The sequence below is a fragment of the Idiotropiscis lumnitzeri genome, chromosome 2, assembly GCF_059441095.1.
Source record: "Idiotropiscis lumnitzeri isolate Australia: NSW breed Sydney's pygmy pipehorse chromosome 2, RoL_Ilum_1.0, whole genome shotgun sequence".
Lineage (NCBI taxonomy): Eukaryota > Metazoa > Chordata > Actinopteri > Syngnathiformes > Syngnathidae > Idiotropiscis > Idiotropiscis lumnitzeri.
Window position 1 is genome coordinate 20,004,499 of NC_142392.1, and position 21,372 is coordinate 20,025,870.

The window sequence follows — 21,372 nt, forward strand, 5'->3', positions numbered from 1 at the left end:
ATCTCGCAGCCCGAGTGAAACACAGCATTGTTGCAAGTTCGGGAGGAGAAACTTAAAGTCCCACTGCTGGAGTAGCAGCGGCTTCTCGAGGCAAAGGCGGAAGTGACGTCAGATCTTACGCGCCAATGTGGCGTTATTTTAGTTATTTTTTATTTTATTTTTTTTATCAACCGAATTAAAATATTATATAGAATATATATTGAAATAGAACAGCCAGGGGTAAAAACATACACAGAGGCAAAGAAATATATTTGAAAAATACGTGCTTAAAGCATGACGTCATAAGCAAGCGCGCAGCTTCCGAAGGACCTCGACCACATCCACCGACCCGTCCACACCGGAACAAAAACAGTCCAACGCTAAATTCTTCTGATTTAGTGTGGAACTGACTGTAAATTTCTCACAGAATGTCCAGTGCTACTCTAAAGGACTACGACATAATTCATTAAGTCTTTGTGTCCCGATAACTCATCTTCGCGCGTTGATGCTTTTCGGCGTAGTTAGCTTAGCTTGTTAGCTTAGCTTGTTAGCTTGCTAGCCGCTAACGAAAAGAGGCACATGACTCATCGCCAAGCAGAGATCAAGTGCGGATTTTTTGGAATTATCATTTGAAAATGTGTGCTAGAACGACACCCAAGTACAAAGTGGAACTTTGTGGAATAAAAGAAGAGAACGAGCAACATTTTCAACTGCTGGGCGAAGTTAACAACCAGCCTCGTGTTGTGCTACACAAAGCAGGTTTGTACACGTCTTACTCTCATTTGCTTTGGAAAGAACGACTTTCTATCGTTAGAAATATGCATCACAACATTAAGTTTTTGGGGGAAATCGTTCACGGTTATTGCCGTTTTATTTTTAAATATTGCCTTTTACTTGCCGGTTTGCTGAACATTTGTTTTTGCCAAATGAAATCAGTGCAGAAAATAAATGCCAAAGAATAACCATTAGTGGGGGGTCAACTCCGTGTTTTTTTTCCCAGTTTAAAATTTGAACTGATTATTTAACATTTTACTTATTCAGGTTTTTAAATGTTGTTAAAGAAATTAAGTTTGTCATGTCATCAAGTTTCAAAACTATGCTGACAGATGTAGTGTATGTTTATATCCACTGTTGAAGTTGAGCCACCGAGAAAATGAGAAACATTTCGTAAATGAATCTTCAAAGCCAAACTTACTCCAATGCGTGATCGTTTTTTGTACTCAAGAAGAATAGGGTCAAATAAAGACTCAACAACAACTGAATAGAGTTCCAATATTTAGTTTCTTCAATTTCTGGCATTCAGGAAATAGTACAAATACAGATATCTGGGCGGCTTTGTCTTAATCTGACGAGAAACTGTACTCAAGACGAGTACTATCGAAAAATGGCGCGCTGATCTCAGCCCAGCCTGACATTTTATAGGAGGCTTTTTATGTCAAGGGTCATGTAGGTTGAATCGGTCCTCCTTGCTCCTTCCCCCGTCCACGTCCAAGGCTGACCCTCTCAGGCAGTCTCTCCGTCTCTCCTGCTCACATTCCCCTGTAATCTCGTCAGTGTACAGTCAAGTCAAGTCAATTTTATTTGTATAGCCCTTAATCACAGACAGTCTCAAAGGGCTTTACATAGCCACAATCGACATCCCCGATCTTAACCCCCAGGAGGGCAAGGAAAAACTCACAAAACCTCATTAGGGGAAAAGTGAGAAACCTTGAGAAGGGACCACAGATGGGGGAATCCCCCTTCCAGGATGACCAGGCTGCAATGGATGCCAACTGGGCAACATTTGACACATACAATGATGCTATGCAATGATAGATGAGATAATATAAGAGTCAATTGAATGAAGTGCTGCAGGAAGATGACTTCAGTGGAGTGGGTCCTCATCCAGGGCCGTAATATCCATGGCAGCATATCCGAAGATGAGCCTTCGATCTTGTACCGGTCAGTTGGTGTAAATTCAGTACAGCCACTTCCAAGTGAATCGCCATCACCTAATTCGGGGAATTGGGAACAGAAAAGAAAGAACAGAAATAGCAAACAGGCCAACAAGTAGTTCAATGAAGTGCTGAACTATAAGGAAATCAGAAAAGGCGCTGCATGAAGACGACTTCGGCAGAGCAGGTCCCTTCCCGGTTCGTCAGTGCCGTAATCTTCAAAGCATGTCCCCATCACCTAATTCCCAAGCAGGGGAAGGAGGGGGCAGAAAAGAGAAGAAGCGGCAGTAAACAGGCCAACAAATAATTAAATTAGATGCTAAAGTATATAAATAAATTGATCAAATGTCGCGCTGCAGGAAGACGACATCACTGGAACAGGTGCATGCCCAGTTGGTCAATGCCTTAAACTTCCTAGTGGGTCACCGTCACCTAATCCCCCAGCCGGGGGAAAAGGGGGCAGAAAAGAAAACAAAAGAAAAAAAAAGCGGCAGTAAACAGGCCAACAAATATTTCAGCTAAATGCACAAGAGTATAAATGCGTCTTTAATAGTGTTTTGAACATTTCTACTGAGGTGGCGCCTCTAATATCTGAGGGAAGTGCATTCCAAAGCATTGGTGCCCGAATAGAGAACGCTCTAGAACCTGCGGACTTCTTTTTGGCTCGCGGGATCACTAAAAGACCAGCATTTTGTGAGCGAAGGTTTCGGGACGGAACATATGGTACCACGAGGTCAACGAGATAAGAAGGTGCTAAGCCGTGCAATATTTTAAAAGTAAGTAGCAGAACTTTAAAATCACATCTCAAGTGGACCGGAAGCCAATGCAAATTGGCTAATATCGGGGTAATATGATCAAACTTTCTCGTCTTAGTTAAGAGTCTAGCTGCTGCATTTTGAACTAACTGCAGACTTTTAATACTCGACATGGGGAGACCCGAGAGCAAAGCGTTACAATAGTCGAGGCGAGATGTAACAAACGCATGGATTAAGATTTCCGCGTCACACGTTGATAGAATTGGGCGAATTTTAGCAATGTTACGCAGATGAAAAAACGCAGTTCGAGTAATATTTTTAATGTGCATTTGAAAAGACATAGTTGCGTCAAATATAACACCGAGATTTTTTGTTGAATCCTTTTGGATAATATTACATTTATCGATATTCAGAGTGGTGTCTTTGAAAAGGTACCGATGACGCGCTGGTCCAATGATGAGCATCTCGGTTTTATCTGAGTTAAGACGCAAAAAATTGAAAGACATCCATTGTTTAATTTCGGCAAGGCACGCCTCTAATTTATAGCAGTCGCGGGGATTCGTTATATCCAACGGCATGTATAATTGCGTATCATCAGCGTAACAGTGAAAACTAATGTTATATTTCCGTATAATATCACCAAGCGGTAGCATATAGATGCTAAACAATAGAGGTCCAAGTACCGATCCCTGCGGAACTCCACATATGATCTTACAAATATCCGAAGTCGTATTGCCATGAATTACACGGTGCGTCCTCTCCGACAGATACGAATTAAACCAAGAAAGCGCTGAACCTGAAATGCCAACACACGTTTCAAGGCGTTTTAATAATATGTTATGATCAACGGTATCAAAAGCGGCACTAAGATCGAGTAAGAGTAATATTGATGAGGTGTCGGCGTCCATAGCTATGAGAAGATCATTAGTAACTTTAGCAAGGGCCGTCTCAGTAGAGTGGTCGGCTCTAAAACCCGATTGGAAAGGTTCAAATTGATTATTAACAGTCATATATTCATTAAGTTGTTGCGCTACGACTTTTTCAAGAATTTTTGCAATAAACGGAAGATTTGAAACCGGCCTATAGTTGATGAGACTCTCTGGGTCAAGGTTTGGTTGCTTAAGTAACGGTCGGATAACGGCGGTCCTAAAAGCTGCTGGTACTACACCCGTGGTAAGTGATAGATTAATTATATTTAAAACAGACGGTCCTAGGGTCGTAAACAGTTCTTTAGTTTGCCAGGAAGCGGATCGAGCACACAAGTTGTCGGTTTTGCCGCACTAACCAATTTTGTTAGGCTCTCAAGAGATATTTTTTTAAATTGACATAAGGTTATCGGACAGTTATCAGCCCTAATGTCCCTATTAACACAATTTGTCGCGGAATTCGACGGAATTTTAAGAACAGTGTCTTTAATCTCATCACGAATACATTCTATCTTCTGAGTAAAAAATTGCATAAAATCGTGAGCTGAATAGGAAGAGCTATCCGAGGTTGGTCGCTGTTGCGTTAGCATTGCTACGGTATCAAATAAATATTTAGGATTGTTTTTATGTAAGACAATTAATCTAGAATAATAATTAGTTTTGGCTAAATTAAGCGCTTCTTTGTATATTAGTAAACTATCGCACCATGCCTGACGGAAGACCTCAAGTTTGGTCGCACGCCATTTGCGCTCAAGCTTCCTACAAGATCGTTTCAGTACGCGCGTTTCCTCTGTAAACCACGGAGTAAGCCTCTTTGGACGAGTTTTAGTTTTTAAAGGCGCGACGGAGTCAAGCGCATTTAACAAAGCGACATTAAAGTTGTTTGTGAGATCATCAATCGTACCAATATAATTAGGAAACGAAGCAGTTGCTAAAGGGAGTAGCTCAGAGAGCGCAACGATGGTTGAGGAGCTAATGTTACGGCTGCTATAATTTTGATTATGGTCAGAACGATGACAGTGAGCCAAGACTTCAAATTTGATAAAGTAATGGTCAGATATAGCACTGGTATATGGTAATACAATTATTTTTGAAGATGCTAAGCCTCGGGTTAATACCAAATCTAGCGTATTGCCATTTATATGCGTTGCTTCATTTATTATTTGCGTGAAACCAAACATATCAATGATTGTCCGAAACGCCACGGTAAGTGGTTCCGACGGGAGATTCATATGAATGTTGAAGTCGCCCATGATAAGTATATTATCCGCATGAGTTACTAAATCAGCTACGAATTCAGAAAATTCATCTAAAAAGCCGGAGTAAGAGCCAGGTGGACGATAAAGAACGGCAAGATAAAACGGCAGCTCGGCTGAGGATCGCATAATGAGAACTTCAAATGTTTTAAAGGAATTGCTAAAACGAGGACTAAGTTTTAGGTTAGATTCGGAAATGAGGGCTACACCCCCGCCTTTCTTTTGAGGGCGCGCAACATGCGAGCTCACGAAGTTTGGAGGCGAAGCCTCATTTAGCGGTAAAAACTGATTCGGTTTTAACCAGGTCTCGCAAAGACCAATCATGTTAAGATTATGGTCTCTAATAAGGTCATTAACTAACAAGGCTTTCGATGAAAGCGATCTAATATTTAAAAAACCGAGTTTCAGTAAAATAGGTCTATCTAAGTTATTCCGCGCAACAGGACTCCTGGTCATAATATTAAGGAGATTGCCTTGCCTAGGTCCCGGATTGTACCTCGAGCGACTATAAACGCGGCGAGAAATTCTGACGGTCGGAATCCGATAGTTATTTACCAGCTTTCGAGTGCTATTATTTTGAGAGAACGGCTCGTCGTCAATAAAACCGACCGAGGAGGAATGCTTAAACCCATCATGTATTGCCACCTCAGTAGAAATTATATCAGTATGAGATGTAACAGCGTATGCGGTGTGTAGCGCTCAAATCTAGAAGAAAAGCTATGTGTGTTGTCTAAGTCTAGCATAGCGCTAGTTAGCTCTAGCCTTACAGACTCCATACCCTTCCTTACAGGCTCACTATTCGCCTGCAGCCCGACCTGCTCTAATATGAATAGTCATGGAAGGCTCAAACAATAATCTATGTTTCTAGAAAGAGTGATGGCGCCTTCCCAGTTAGGGTGAAGGCCGTCCATCCTCAGCAGGTCGGGTCGGCCCCAGAAAGAAGGCCAGTTATCTATAAACTGCAGTCCGTGCTCACTACAAAAACTAGCCAGCCACTTATTTAGCGAGAATAATCTACTAAACCTCTCATCATTGCCTCTCGCAGGCAAGGGGCCAGAGACAATTACTCGATGCCGACTCATCTTTCTGGCGAGATCACAAGTCCTTGCTATGTTTTTCTTTGTGATCTCTGATTGCTTCATCCTAGTGTCATTGGAGCCAACGTGTATCACTATATCTGAATAGCTAGCGTTGTTTGCACAGCGCTGGTGTATAGGTGTCTTGCGCGCTAGCTCCATAAGATTAGCTTCTATGTCGGGTGCTCTGGCCCCAGGAATACACATTACTGTGGCTGGATTTTCAAGCTTAATGTTGCGGGTAATGGAGTCACCTATCACTAAGGTGCGGGAGCCATGAGACCGAGGTGGAATGGAACTGCTATGTGTCTTAACAGGCTCACCGCGATTAGCAAGCCGTTTACGGCCAATGCTAACCAGACTAGCAGGTTGGCTACAACCCGTGCTAACAGTCGTGTCCGCCACGTTTACGCTTACCACATTACTCTGCTCTAGCTGGCGGACACGTCCCTCTAGCAGGGAGAGTCTTTCCATGAGAAAGGTGCAAGTGTTGCATGTGGTGGTGCACGAAACCATAGTTGCGTTTACTCGCCCGGTGGATAAAAGCGGAGGAAAAGATGTCGCGCCGAAAGTGACGTCCTGTCGCGCCGAAAGTGTGGTGTATGTTTTCCCAGATCAGATTATATTTTTGGGTCTTCTTGATTAGAAATTAGAAATCCCTTTATTGTCATTGTACTCAAGTGTGCAACGAGATTAGAGATAGCATCCCTGTGACGTCCTCCCCCAACTTGATATGTTTGTATCTTCTATGGCCTATGTGGAGAATGTGTTTTATTGTATTTGTCCATGAAGTGCTATCTGGGGTGTCATCAGTTTGACCTGAGCAGACTGAATCTGTTTGTTCTGAATGAGAGTGTGGGTCATGAAAATACTATGTGTTAGGGCTGGGCGATAAACCGAAAATTTACCGTTACCGAAATTTATTAGAATGACCGACATAATTTTGCCCATGTCGGTAAATTCGGTGTCTAAAAAAAAAAAAGAAAAAGAAGTCTTTTCTGTCAGCGGCGATGCTCATGCCCCTTTAAGACGGCTACAGCGCGTGTAGTCACGTGACTCCTCCCTTGTGAACAAGAATGTAAACAAGACGAGTTCGTAGCTGGCGATTCAAATCCTGAAGCGGCTGACACGGCTGCGGACGAAGTAACGTTAGTTGAAATTGTTCCTGTCGCGCTTGTCCCGAAAATAAAGTGGACATCTGTCGTTTGGAAATGTTTTGGGTTCCATGAAGACGATGTTTAAGCAAAAAAACATGAACTACAAAGTGCATCGTAAGCACCTGAAACAGCGCGTCCAACCTTTTCTTTTTCACCACCCACAACACAACCATGCTGTTGACTTGGAGCTTGTGCTAAAAGTTCAAAGTGAGGAGCAAGGTTGGACAAGTAACAACAGCCCATAACGGAGGCGACACCATACGAGAGAACGTCTCAGAGGTGGACGCGATAGCCGAGCACATAGCGAAAGATAGAGCTCCTCTAGTTACAATGGAGCGGACAGGATTTAAACGCCTCATGAAAGCAGCCGACAAGAGGTACGAAAATATTTGCCGCAAACAGCACTTCCGATATGGACAACATCGGGACGGGAGCGGAGACATGTCAAGCATTTTGCATCCACATCCGACTTGTGGTCGAGTCGCAACATGGATCCCGGTCAAGCTGGAAGTCACTGACCTGCTCTTTGGCTTACTATGGGCTTAAAAAGGGAGAGCGTCACAACCCCCTTTTCCAACTACAAGCCGAGGAACATTTAGTTCCTGGTAATAAAGTTCCTGTGGCCCAGGTGGTTTGCATCTCGACTGCATCTCATAGTTCCTGGTGATTTTTGCAAATGACAATGATGACGGAACAATGGGAGGTGTTGTGTTACTTTGTTACTCATTACTGACACGCTATGGCTGTTTTGCATCATTGCAGGTACAAAATAATTCAGTGAACTCTTAAAATATTATGGTGTGTCTAATTTTAATACATATTGGATAACTTTAAAATATACAGTCATTATTCAAATATGTCAACATGAAAGTCAGAGTGAAAGTGTTGTTGCTTAATTTATGTGTAAGAACTTTTACTCTTCAAACGTAATTTTGTTTTAAAATTTATTTAGAAACAGAAATTTTATAAAAATAAAAGGGTAATGTCGGAACTTACTCGCAGGATAAATGTCATTTTGGGTAAAAAAAAACCCCAAACGTAAATCATACAATAAATAGGGACTCTGATTCCAGGGCCCCTTTAATTCTTTTAGGGATGCAGGTTATCATGAAAGCAAAAAGTACCCACGATGAAGCTTTCTCTAAATGCAAAAAAAAATACTTGTAAACATATTTCACTTGAAGGATTCCTATTCTATCAATGACATTATGTTGCGATGGCCCCCAGTGGCCCCCATTAATAAGTTAGGGTCCCACAACAGGTGTTCCATCAGACGCACACAATAGCCGGTGTGTGCTAACTTCAGCTCGCTTCCAGAAACGTCTGTGACTATGTCAGAAATGAAATTGGGCATCAGCCGCAACGTGCTTCCGTTTTAAATGCTCGTTTATCACAGTTGTGCTGCTAAAGGGAGGTTTACATTGTAGGACGTAATTTTGTGAAATGCCCCCATGGTCCGGTCCAAGTTGGGGTCGCACGCATTGCTCCGTGTGCGGCAGGCACAAGTCAAGGTAGCACGGTAGAAACAATATAAGACAAAGTCGCCGCATGAGCTTTGACTTGACCAAACCAAATGTGTTTGTCTTTTTGTGTCCTGCAGACGTCTGTGAAAACGATCTCTGTTCTGTGAAAGAGGAGCCAGACTTGACTCACATCAAAAAGGAGGAGGAGGAGGAGGAGGAGATCAACAAGTCACCAGTGAACGTTGTCCCTATAAAGACTGACGATGAAAACAAGGATGAGAGTGAGGACAACAGAGGGGCGGAGCCTCCAAGCAGCAGCTCAAGTCATCACGTGACAACAGAAGGTGATGAAGACCACTGGGGGCCATCACAAGCACATAATGAGGACACATTATCACACTCTCCTGATGATGATGATGATGATGATGGTGGGCAAGCCAAAGGTGAAAGGGCATGTCACACTGACTCATTAACTTCAAAGCTGTCTTTAAAACCGCACACAAGAACACACGGTGGAGAAAAACCTTTTTTCTGCTTAGTTTGTGGCAAGAGATTTTCTGGTAAGTCACATTTAATAAAACACACAACAATACATAGTGGAGAAAAACCTTTTTCTTGCTCAGTTTGTGGAAAATGCTTCTCTCAAAAGGAAGGTTTAACAAGCCACACAAGAACACACACTGGAGAAAAACCATTTTCCTGCTTGGTTTGTGGGAAAAGCTTTTCTCTAAAGTCACGATTAACAGAACATACAAGAACACACACTGCAGAAAAACCTTTTTCTTGCTCAGTTTGTGGTAAAAGCTTCTCCCATAATTCTCATTTCACAAGGCACGCAAGAACACACAGTGGAGAAAAACCTTTTTCCTGCTCAGTTTGTGGCAAAGGATTCTCTGAAAAGGGAGCTTTAACACAAGACACAAGAACACACAGTGGAGAAAAACCTTTTTCATGCTCAGTTTGTGGCAAGAGTTTCTCTGCCAAGTCTAATTTTACAAGCCACACAAGAACACACAGTGGTGAAAAACCTTTTTCTTGCTCGGTTTGTGGCAAAAGTTTCCTGCGTAAGTCGCATTTAACAATCCACACAAGAACACACAGTGGAGAAAAACCTTTTTCCTGTTCTGTTTGTGGAAAATGCTTCTCGAAAAAGACATATTTAACAGAACACACAGTGGAGAAAAACCTTTTTCCTGCTCTGTTTGTGGAAAATGCTTCTCGAAAAAGACATATTTAACAGAACACACAAGAACACACAGTGGAGAAAAACCTTTTTCCTGCTCGGTTTGCGGCAAGAGTTTCTCTCTAAAGGCAAATTTAACAAGCCACACAATAACACACAGTGCTGAAAAGCCATTCAGTTGCAGTGTTTGTGCTAAAAAATTCTTCACTAAACGTAGTGCTGAGAGACACGATTGTGCTGGCGAGAATTGCAGCGATCCTTGAAGATTAAAAAAAGAAAAAAAAATGAAAGAACCGACTCTTTGTGGTCAGATGTAAATGTGATTTTGAATAAAATATGATGAAATTGAATTTTGCAAAGCTCTTTTATTGACACAAAGTCAATGTGATTAGTGTCAGAATAAGCATCATGTCTGAGTGATGATTTGTTTTGGTGTTTACATCAAACATGTAAATAAAATTAATTGCCTTTGCCTGAATAACATTTGTTAACATTATGCCTTTCAGTTGTCTTTTTAATCGTACTTAATGGAAAAGGTGTGAGAAGAAACCGTGCTTATGAAATCCTTCCACAATCATCAATGAAATCACTTGTTCCACTTGCTCAACTGGCTTTCATTACGCTGTGAAAAGGTGAAAAACTGAACTAGAAGTTGAACTCTAAAAAGAACCAGAAAGAGAAACGCAAATAGTCTCTGTTTCTCTTTCTAGGTTGAGCTCTATCAAGCGTTTGGGGTTTGTTGCGAAGCAGAATCTCACTTCGGAAAAACAATAATTTTGTCAAATATACAAAATACTTTTTTCATGCTATATTATATTTTTTATACTTTACAATTGCTTATATAATGAAATCTGGAAATATTGAAATGTAAAATTAGCAACGACATTCAGACTTAATGCAATTAATAAGAAATATAGAAACATTTTATAAATATTGAACACATTGAGAAGAGTTAATCTTGAAATAAATATTGAAATATAAAAAATACTTCAGTATTAAATTAATTCAATAACCCGACCCTGGATGAGCAGCAGAAAATGGCTGGAGGGATGGAATGATTTAAATTGCACACATATTCAAATGAACAAATAAGTTAAGAAATATTCAAGTGTGAAATAAAAAGGTTTAAATTAATATTTATATAATTTCACATTAAAATAATTGAATAAATATTGTAGTATTACATAAGCAAGCTTAAATATACATTGAAATGAATTAAAAAAAAGTCGTATATTTTTAAATGGCCTATAGATATGGGAAGTAATTCTCTTTATGAAACTATGAAGGGACTGGAGCTCACAGAAGTGACCAGTCTTGGTTCTGAAGTTCCGATGTAACCAGATACTGCCCTGAGAGAAAATAGGCCTGAGCATTGTTTATGGTGGGGGGAATTCTCTCGCCCGGTCAGTGACCTTCCAGGGTATGAGAGTAATTTAAGTTGGTCACTAGTAGACTGGTCGTATCAACGGGGAGACGCATCTGCTCTCCCTCTGGGGGACTTTTGGAGGGAAATCCCGAAGACTAGCGGGATGGGAATGCATATGCAACAAGGGAAAATTAGATATTCATGTCCTATTTGGGCATTCCGTAGAAGAAGGGAATGTCTGAGAGGGGGCTGCACATGCCGGAGCGCACACACGCACACGTTTTTGGGGAGACTTCTTTTGACATCAGCATGTGACGAGAATAAAATCTTTTTCGAACCAGTTCTTTTCCATCACCAATCCAGCCTGGCTCGGCTGCCTCTCCGGAAGGTAGCAAGGACCCACACTTCAAAGACAAAATATACGACATATTGAAAGAAAAATAATACTCAAATATTGAAATAAGTATAGAATTGAATGAATAAAGAACAAAGAAATAAATACCTAAGTACAACATTTCAATCACATTGAGTTCTTTCTTGCACATTCTTAAGCAATCATAATTTTTTTACTTTTACTTGTTAAGTTACTTCTGTGCATTTCACACCTGTGCCTTCAGTGAAGTCCTTCTTTGTCCTACTTGAATGAATCCACATCAAAATACCATCATTTATGACACCACGGCTGGACAAATAATATCCAGAAACACACTTACGCACCACTGAATAAGTGTTGGACGATATAGCTTCTCTTGAAAGGTCCGACTTGAAAATGTCCTTGCAAGTGGATCTGCAATAAAAATCACACTTTTCCCTCCTTCGGCCATTGTGGTTTAAAAAAAGCAAGAATATATTTTAGATTTTCGAACGGCCGCCAATTACGACTTTTGGGTGTGTGGATTCTGCATCGTGCTGCCCCCTCACGAGTGAGTATCCAATCACAAAACGCGTTCATCACCCTCAGCGTAAGGCCAGCGAGAAGGCTCACTGTAACCAACTCGTGATCTGATTGGCTTTCGCAACTGTCGAACAAATATGAAAGCTCATTGACTTTGACAGAAGAGATGCTCGCACAATTGCATCTTAAGGCCTCGGAACGCATAATGCGTGCCCCTGCTATTGTGAAACCTGCCCGGCAAGACGAGCGAGCGGAATTCCGATTGGATTCAAAACTCTCACCTAAAAATACAACGCTCAGCTATAATATGACATCAATGCGACGATTACGATTTTTTTTTTTTTATTGATTATGTTCGGCCAACAGAGAAGGCATTGAAGGCCCACCACTGCGTTACTTAATAGCCTAAATTAAACTTTACTTTCATGAATAGAGTTAAAGTTATGCTTTATTGTAGGATTTATGTAATTAATAGCCTTTGATGGACTTTAGTGTACTTAATGTAAACGGGCAACGCTGAAAAAACAAAACAGACAGCAATTCAAGTTTAAACTCATATACGTGAAATGCGCTTTAGAAATAAAGTATATTTTTGCACACATTACGAGTTCCTCCAGATCGACGCTGACCTCAACGATGAAGAGAGCCAATCAAAAATCGCAACCCAAAACACAAGCAAACAGGAAAAAGTGACAAACAAGAAAGCTGGCAAAGTGAAGAATGTGAAACAGGTGAGAAACCCAACAACATTTTATGTTTGTATTTCCATACATTGTAATTTATGGACGGGAATAATTCTTAATTTCTACTTCTAACATAGCGCAACTGTTGCTCTGGTGAATGTATAATCTTGCGTTGAGCCGCCACTACAATGAGTTACGATTCTGAACTGCAGTGGGCCTCAACATAGTTTATGTCAGGTCAGGGATTTCGACAGGGGTCCCCGACTTATCAAGGGATGGATATACAGGAATGGGTCCCGGTTTAGACGAGATGGCGCCGAGGAGCAACATAAGGGGAGTCCACATCTGTTCTCGTCCTTGAGGGTTTTTGGAATGGCAGGAGTGTAGTCCATCAAAAAGGCCACGATTCAGACTAATATCCAGATTTTCCTTTTTTATTTCTCCTTTTCCTCTGACGGCGTTCGGAAATTCCGGAGCCCCTTAGGGGACATGGAAGAAAAAACAACAACAACAAATCTTTGCTTTCCCTTGCAAAGATTGCGTTCCCTCGCAAATGCAAAGTTGTTTTTTTTTGAGTGAATGTTCGTTTATTTATTTTTCCAATACGTGTTTATGTACTTCCGGGTCAGTTTGGCTTGCCTAGCCTCTGATGCGCGGCTGCTCGAGAGACGACAGTACGTCAGATGCGGCAATAATCTTAGAGGGGGACTGGAAACGTTTCTTGCGGTCAAGAGATGTCCCTCACGATGACATTCTGCACATGAAAAGCAACAAGGTACATACAATTCACTTGAACACACATGTCAAACTCAAGGCCCGGGGGCCAGATCTGGCCCGCAACCTCATTTTATGTGGCCCGCAAAGGGCAAATCATCTGCATCAACTTCCTGTTTCTATCATATTTTCTTCACTTTTAACAACACTGAGATATGAGATATTGCCATTTATTTGTTAGCAGTCCTCCCCTTTTAAAATAAATGGAAAAATTGTTGAACAATTACTTACGAGCTTCTGATTTCAAAACTGGCTTTCCATTCAATTTATATGGGTTCACAGTCATACCGGCCCTCTGAGGGAAACCACAACTACAATGTGGCCCGTCCACAAAAATGAGTTTGACACCCCTGCTCTAACGAAATAACCTTAATAATAGCAATATGGGTCCCTACTGTTAATGTTTTTGCATAATACTAGCGTGCAAATTGTTTACCTTTTGAGTGGCTAGAAAAGTATTGCTTTTCTGTTTTCAATTTGTAGTTCATTTAAATCCTGTTATTGCATTCAAATTACTGTGAAGTGTAACGTTAAATATTTTTCTAAATGTTTTTTGTACAACGCAACTTTAGTTTCGTTATGAAGCAGCGTAGTTCGTAACCGGAAATGACGTCATCAAATCGGATGACGCGGAAGCAAGAAGTATAATAATAGATCACCAATAAGAGAGAAATGTGATGATAATGAAGTCCAATCGAGCACAATCTGCATACATCTTTTGCCTTTGGTAGCATCGTGGGTACGTACAAGTTTGTGTTAATAACATTGACTATTACTCTAACTATCCTGAGATTGCCCAACTCACCAGCACCACTGCACAGTCCATTATTGTGCACATGAAAGGGTTCTTTGCAAGACACGGAATTCCGCAGTGTGTTGTGAGTGACAAAGGTCCGCAATTTGACTGTGGAGAATTTCAACAGTTTGCAAAGCAATATGGATTCACTTCAAGCCCTTTATACCCACAGGCAAATGGCCAGGCTGAGAAGGGAGTGCAAATCATCAAGAGACTGCTAAGGAAGGCCAAGGATGATGCATCTGATCTTTACCTTGCCCTATTGCGTTACAGAGCTGCACCTCTGGAGTGGGGAGCTTCGCCTGCTGACCTACTCATGTGCCGTAAGCTTCGCACCACGCTTCCACAAATACCACAAGGACATGACAACAACATTTGGATTGAAAATAAGAGAATGCTCAAACTCAAACAGAAAATTGCATATGACAGAGCTCCAAAACATCTGGAACCTCTTTCTGAGAAAGACACTGTAAGGATCGATGGACCTAATTGTTGGGACAGAAAAGTGACTGTCCTGATCGAAGCCGGACCGAGATCTTACATTGTGGAAACAAAGCATGGACAAAGAGTGAGGAGGAACAGGAGGAGTCTTCTGAAGGTTCCCGGGAACTGTAAGAAATCTTCTGATGCGGCTGAGGCTGCAAAGCAGGCGGATACATCGAAGGAGCACAGACCTCAACCACCAGCAATTTCTGGGATTACTGAACCTCTTCGAAGATCAACAAGAGTTAGACGACAACCGGACAGGCTGATTGAAAATGTTTAATGTTGTGTTTTTGTTGCGAAAACGGTTGTAGAGCTGCTTGTTGGCATAAAAATGTGTGGATATTGATAAGAAGTGAAAATAATTGATAACAAAACAAAATTATCAAAATAATAATAATAAATAATAATAATGAAAAAAAGGCACAGGCATTGTTTAACGTTTGAAAGGGAGATGTAATGATAGCAGTTATATCATTGGCCACTAGTTGGCAGTATTGCCTGATGTGTGTTTTGGTTACCAGACGAACAAGTGTGTACGCACAAAGACGAGAATGCAAGTCAATAAATAAAGAGACACAAGCCAGCAGCGTCACGTTACCTGCGTGTAGTGATGGGTAGATGAGGCATCCTGTATCGTTTCGACACAGTGACACAATGTATTGACACTGTGTTGACACTGTGTTGCTGAATACTGACACCTGGTGGACTTGCAGGAAACATTTGACAGGGTCATCTGACACTGATCTGTCAAACTAATTTTATCCAATTCCATTGATTAGCGACGTGATGTGTTTTTATATATCCTATTTCGTATTACATTCCATCGCACTATTTATTTTCATATTTATCTAATTTATATATTTAACTGAATTATTGTTGTATTGCACTGGAGAGGGGAGCTCTCGAATCTCGTTGCACACTTGAGCACAATGACAAAGGGATTTCTCATTCTGATTAGGCATTTCCTTTCACATTATTTTACATACATGCAATTTCATAAAAAAAATCTTTGATATTTGAGACGCAGTTGATAAATTAAGTGAACATCTGTCTGAATGCCCAAGTAAAAGTGTTGTGAATGACAATGGACTCATTGTAATTAAAGATTTTTATTAAAAAATTAGTTTCTCCAGCGTTTTGTTATTCAGTCTATTTCTTTTTTTGAGGCAATTTCCCCCGCCTTTGAGAAGATCCTCTCACAAGGCACTGAAGAGGCCGGTGTGCACAACGCCTGTGTGGCTACTATAAATAGGTGAGGAAACGTTGCCTCCCTGGGCTTCCAGTATAAGAGCGGGTCTTCCGTACGTGCAACGTGTCCTGCTGACATATAGCGCTGCACCTCTGAGTGCGCATCAACAGTGACGTCTTCCATCTTGTGGATATTTAACGCAAAGTAATGCGCCAATAACTCGATGCTTGTTTTGAGCGTCCATCCTGTTGACAGATGCGCGTCCCTATGAACACGGTTTGGCGCGCGACCGCCGTGTCGACACGATTCTGGTAGTGGTCACGTGACTTTCTTAAAGCGGTACGCGCACCGACACGGGGTTTGCCCTGGAAGCTCGGCGCGCGCATCGACGCCTCGGTGTCGTTGGACCCATCACTAGTTCCCGCTCTTGCCCTTCCTTGCCGACATCACTGCCCTCGCTGTTTGCGATCCTTCAGTCCACTGCGACTCTCGCTCCCGTTCATGTCCCCAGCTCATGTTCTCTGTTACTATCACGTCTCATAGCCTCGTTAAGTTTAGCCCTAGTGTTTGTCACGGTCCTCTTTGCTTGTCATTTTTGTTCTGCTTAGTCAAGTTAAGTTTGTCTTTGTTTTGCACCCTGCCACGTTTGTTTGTCCACGCCACGTTGTTTGCCCTCAGCTGATTAATTTAATAAATTCCCTTTAGTTTACCCTTTGCCCTGCTTCCTCGCATTTTGGGTCCACCTCCTCCTCGCCGAACGGCGACTCCTGACAATTTCCTGAACTCCAGAATCTGAAGAAACTAAATATCGGAACTCTAATCAGTTGTTGAGTCTTTATTTGACCCTTTTTTTCTTGAGTACAAAATGAACACGCATTGGAGTGAGTTTGGCTTTTAAAGGTTGATTTACTAACTAGTTCTCATTTCCACGGTGACTCAACTCCAACAATGCTAAAGCTGTTGCTTTATGTTATTCATATAGAATTTTTGTTTAAAATCCCCCTGGCTCTTTTTGTCTTTTCTACATTATGTACGTATTAATAACTGTTTGTTAATGTTAATAAAGTTTTTTTTCACAAAAACAAATATTTTTAAATATTTATCATCTCATCAATATTTGGACAACAGAGTACTGAGTTTAGAGATGCTTACGATAATCGTTCTCAAAATTGTATTTCTTATCAATTTAGCTTCGTTAAGGGATATTTTATTGACAATCTAATATCAATATACAAAGACAGAAAAAATTGGTGGTGGGGGGGCACGAATCTTTTTCTTCTTGGTAGGGGCGGGCGTGAAATAATTGAGAGTCATTGCTAGTATATGCAGACATTATATTCATGCAGCCCGAGTGAACCACAGCATTGTTGCAAGTTCGGTAGGAGAAACGTAAACGTCCCACTGCTGGAGCAGCAGCGGCTTCTCGGGGCAAAGGCGGAAGTGACGTAAGAGCTGACTCGCCAATGAGGCGTTAATTTAGTTATTTTGTTAATTTTTTCATCGACCGAATTAAAATATTATATAAAATATATATTAAAACAGAACAACCAGGGGTAAAACAAACACAAAGGCAAATAAATATATTTGAAAAATACGTGTTTAGATCATGACGTCATTAGGAAGCGCGCATCTTCGACCTCGTCCACATCCACCGACCCGTCCACACCGAAATAAAAACAACCACCGCTATTTTTTTCTGATTTAGTGTGGAACCGACTGTAATTTTCACACAGGATGTCTGTCCAGTGCTACTCTAAAGGACGTCGACATAATTCATTAAGTCTTTGTGTCCCGATAACCTCATCTTCGCGCGTTGATGCTTTTCGGTGTAGTCAGCTTAGCTTGTTAGCTTAGCTTGTTAGCTAGCTAGCCGCTAACGAAAAGAGGCACACGAGTTTTCGCCAAGCAGAGATCAAGTGCGGATTTTTTGGAATCATCATTTGAAAATGTGTGAAAGAACGACACCCAAGTACAAAGAGGAACTTTGTGTAATAAAAGAAGAGAACGATCAACATCTTCCACTGCTGGACGAAGTTTGCAACCAGCCTCGTGTTGTGCTACACAAAGCAGGTTTGTACACGTCTTACTCTCATTTGCTTTGTAAAGAACGACTTTCTATCGTTAAAAATATGCATCACAACATTAAGTTGTTTGGGTAAATGCGTTCAAGGTTATTGCCGTTTTATTTTTTAATATTTCCTTTTAATTGTTGGTTTGCTGAACATTTGTTTATGCCAAATGAAATCAGTGCAGAAAATAAATGCCAAAGAATAACCAATATTGGGGGGTGAACTCCATGTTTTTCCCAGTATAAAATTTGAATTCATTATTTTACATTTTCAATTTTCTGGTTTTTATATCTTGTTCAAGCAATGACTTAGGGAAGGAATTATGCCTGACTCTAAAAAATGTGCACACTGCGGTGAAAACATCAATGGCGGTTGATCAATTTTAGTGGATAAAACACAAAATATTAAGTTTTTCTTTTTAAAAATGAAGTGCGTATCTGTCTTTTTTATTTATGAACCTTGTACTGTCTTGGTCGGGTGAGAGTCAATGAACCTCCGGTGGCTCTGCACTGTTTTGTGCACATGTGCGAAGATTCACCCCATCCAAACATTTAAAATACATTTAATGCATCCATCCAGGGTTGCACGGATCTCATCAGTGAAAAAGCGCATGCTGCAAGGAATGCATCTGCATCTTTGGCTTACAATGGGTTTAAAAAGGGAGTACGTCACAAACCCCTTTTCCACCAACAAGTCCAGGAACATTTTGTTCCTGGTAATAAAGTTCCTGTGGCCCAGGTGGTTTGCATCTCCCCCGCAACTCAAAGTTCTTGATAATTTATGCAAATGATAATGATGATGTATCAATGGGAGGTGTTGTGTTACTTTGTTACTCATTACTGACACCCTATGGCTGTTATACATCATTACGGTTACAAAATAATTCAGTGAACTCATAATATTTTGGTGTATCTTCGTCGAATTTGAATACATATTGGATAACTTTAAAATATACAGTCATTATTCAAATATGTCAACATGAAAGTCAGAGTGAAAGTGTTGTTGCTTAATGCTTATGTGTAAGAACTTTTACTCTTCAAACGTAATTTTGTTTTAAAATTTATTTCAAAACAGAAATTTTATAAAAATAAAAAGGGTAATGTCGGAACTTACTCGCAGGATAAATGTCATTTGGGGTAAAAAAAAAAAACAAACGTAAATCATACAATAAATAGCGACTCCTTGAATTCTTTTAGGTATCCAGATTATCATGAAAGCAAAAAGTACCCACGATCAAACTATCTCTAAATGCAAAAACAAATACTTGTAAACATATTTCACTTGAACGATTCCTATTCTATCAATGACATTATGTTGCGATGGCCCCCATCAATGTTAGGGTCCCACAACAGGTGTTCCATCAGACGCACACAATAGCCTGTGTGTGCTGACTTCAGCTCGCTTCCATAAACGTCTGTGACTATGTCAGGAATGAAATAGGGCATCGGCCGCAACGTGCTTCCTTTTTAAATGCTCGTTTATCACTGTTGTGCTGCTAGAAAATGGAGGTTTACATCGTAGGACGTAATTTTGTGAAATGCCCCCATGGTCCGGTCCAAATCGGGGTCGCACGCATTGATTCGTGTTCGGCAGGCACAAGTCAAGGTAGCACGGTAGAAACAATATAAGACAAAGTCGCCGCCTGACCTTTGACTTGGCCAAACCAAATTTGTCTTTTTGTGTCCTGCAGACGTCAGACAAAATGATCTCTGTTCTGTGAAAGAGGAGCCAGACTTGACTCACATCAAAAAGGAGGAGGAGGAAGAGATCAACAAGTCACCAGTGAACGTTCTCCCTATAAAGACTGAAGATGAAAAGGATGAGAGTGAGGACAACAGAGGGGCGGAGCCTACAAGCAGCAGCTCAAGTCATCACGTGAACACAGAAGGTGATGAAGACCACTGGGGGCCATCACAAGCACATAATGAGGACACATTATCAGATGCTCATGACGATGATGATGATACTAATGATGATGATAATGGGCAAGCTAAAGGTGAAAGGGCATGTCACACTGACTCAATAACTTCAAAGTTGTCTTTAAAAGGGCACAAAAAAACACACAGTGGTGAAAAACCTTTTTCCTGCTCGGTTTGTGGCAAAAGCTTCTCTCGAAAGACTAATTTAGTAAGGCACACAAGAACGCACAGTGGAGAAAAACCTTTTTCTTGCTCAGTTTGTGGAAAATGCTTCTCTCGAAAGGCAAATTTAACACAACATACAAGAACACACAGTGGAGAAAAACCTTTTTCCTGCTCAGTTTGTGGCAAAGGATTCTCTCTAAAATCAACTTTAACAAAACATAGAAGAATACACAGTGGAGAAAAACCTTTTTCCTGCTCAGTTTGTGGCAAGAGTTTCTCTCAAATGTCTCATTTAATAATTCACACAAGAACACACAGTGGTGAAAAATCTTTTTCCTGCTCTGTTTGTGGAAAATGCTTCTCTCGAAAGGAAAATTTAACACAACATACAAGAACACACAGTGGAGAAAAACCTTTTTCATGCTCAGTTTGTGGCAAGAGTTTCTCTGACAAGTGTAATTTAACAAGCCACACAAGAATACACAGTGGTGAAAAAACTTTTTCTTGCTCTGTTTGTGGAAAATGCTTCTCTCAAAAGACAGGTTTAACATATCACACAAGAAAGCACAGTGGAGAAAAACCTTTTTCATGCTCAGTTTGTGGCAAGAGTTTCTCTGACAAGTCTAATTTAACAAGCCACACAAGAACACACAGTGGTGAAAAACCTTTTTCTTGCTCGGTTTGTGGCAAAAGCTTCCTGCGTAAGTCGCATTTAACAAGCCACACAACAACACACAGTGGTGAAAAATCTTTTTCCTGCTCAGTTTGTGGAAAATGCTTCTCGAAAAAGACATATTTAACAGAACACACAAGAACACACAGTGGTGAAAAACCTTTTTCCTGCTCAGTTTGTGGCAAAAGCTTTAATGTAAAGTCAATTTTAAAAGATCACACAAGAACACACACTGGAGAAAAACCTTTTTCCTGCTCAGTTTGTGCCAAGAGTTTCTCTCAAAAGTCACATTTACGAAACCACACAAGAACACACAGTGGAGACAAACCATTCAGTTGCAGCGTTTGTTCTAAAAAATTCTTCACTAAACAGGGAGCTGAGAGACACAATTGTGCTGGCGAGAATTGCAGCGATCCTTGAAGATTAAAAAAAGGAAAAAAATTGAAAGAACCGACTCTTTGTGGTAAGATGTAAATGTGATTTTCAATAAAATATGATGAAATTGAATTTTGCAAAGCTCTTTTATTGACACAAAGCCAATGTGATCAGTGCCAGAAGAACCATTGTGTCTGAGTGATGATTTGTTTTGGTGTTTACATCCAACATGTAAATAAAAAAATTAATTGCC

The 21,372-nt window shown here is 40.7% G+C and overlaps 2 protein-coding genes and 1 pseudogene across 3 annotated transcripts in view; all 3 read left to right on the forward strand.

Annotated features, from left to right (window-relative positions):
- LOC148341913 (uncharacterized) overlaps positions 1–21,372 on the forward strand; it is an 87,928-nt gene that overhangs the window by 28,883 nt on the left and 37,673 nt on the right. The gene's annotated exons all lie outside the window — the stretch shown is intronic.
- LOC148341914 (uncharacterized) lies at positions 325–9,998 on the forward strand (annotated as a pseudogene). The gene is made up of 2 exons (XR_015842335.1): positions 325–738; positions 8,684–9,998. The product of XR_015842335.1 is annotated as an uncharacterized LOC148341914 (transcript).
- Positions 17,581–21,182, forward strand: LOC148341915 (uncharacterized). The gene is made up of 2 exons (XM_088288758.1): positions 17,581–17,988; positions 19,678–21,182. Exons 1-2 carry the CDS (start codon positions 17,865–17,867, stop codon positions 21,162–21,164), a joined length of 1,611 nt encoding a protein of 536 aa, XP_088144884.1. The 5' UTR covers positions 17,581–17,864; the 3' UTR covers positions 21,165–21,182.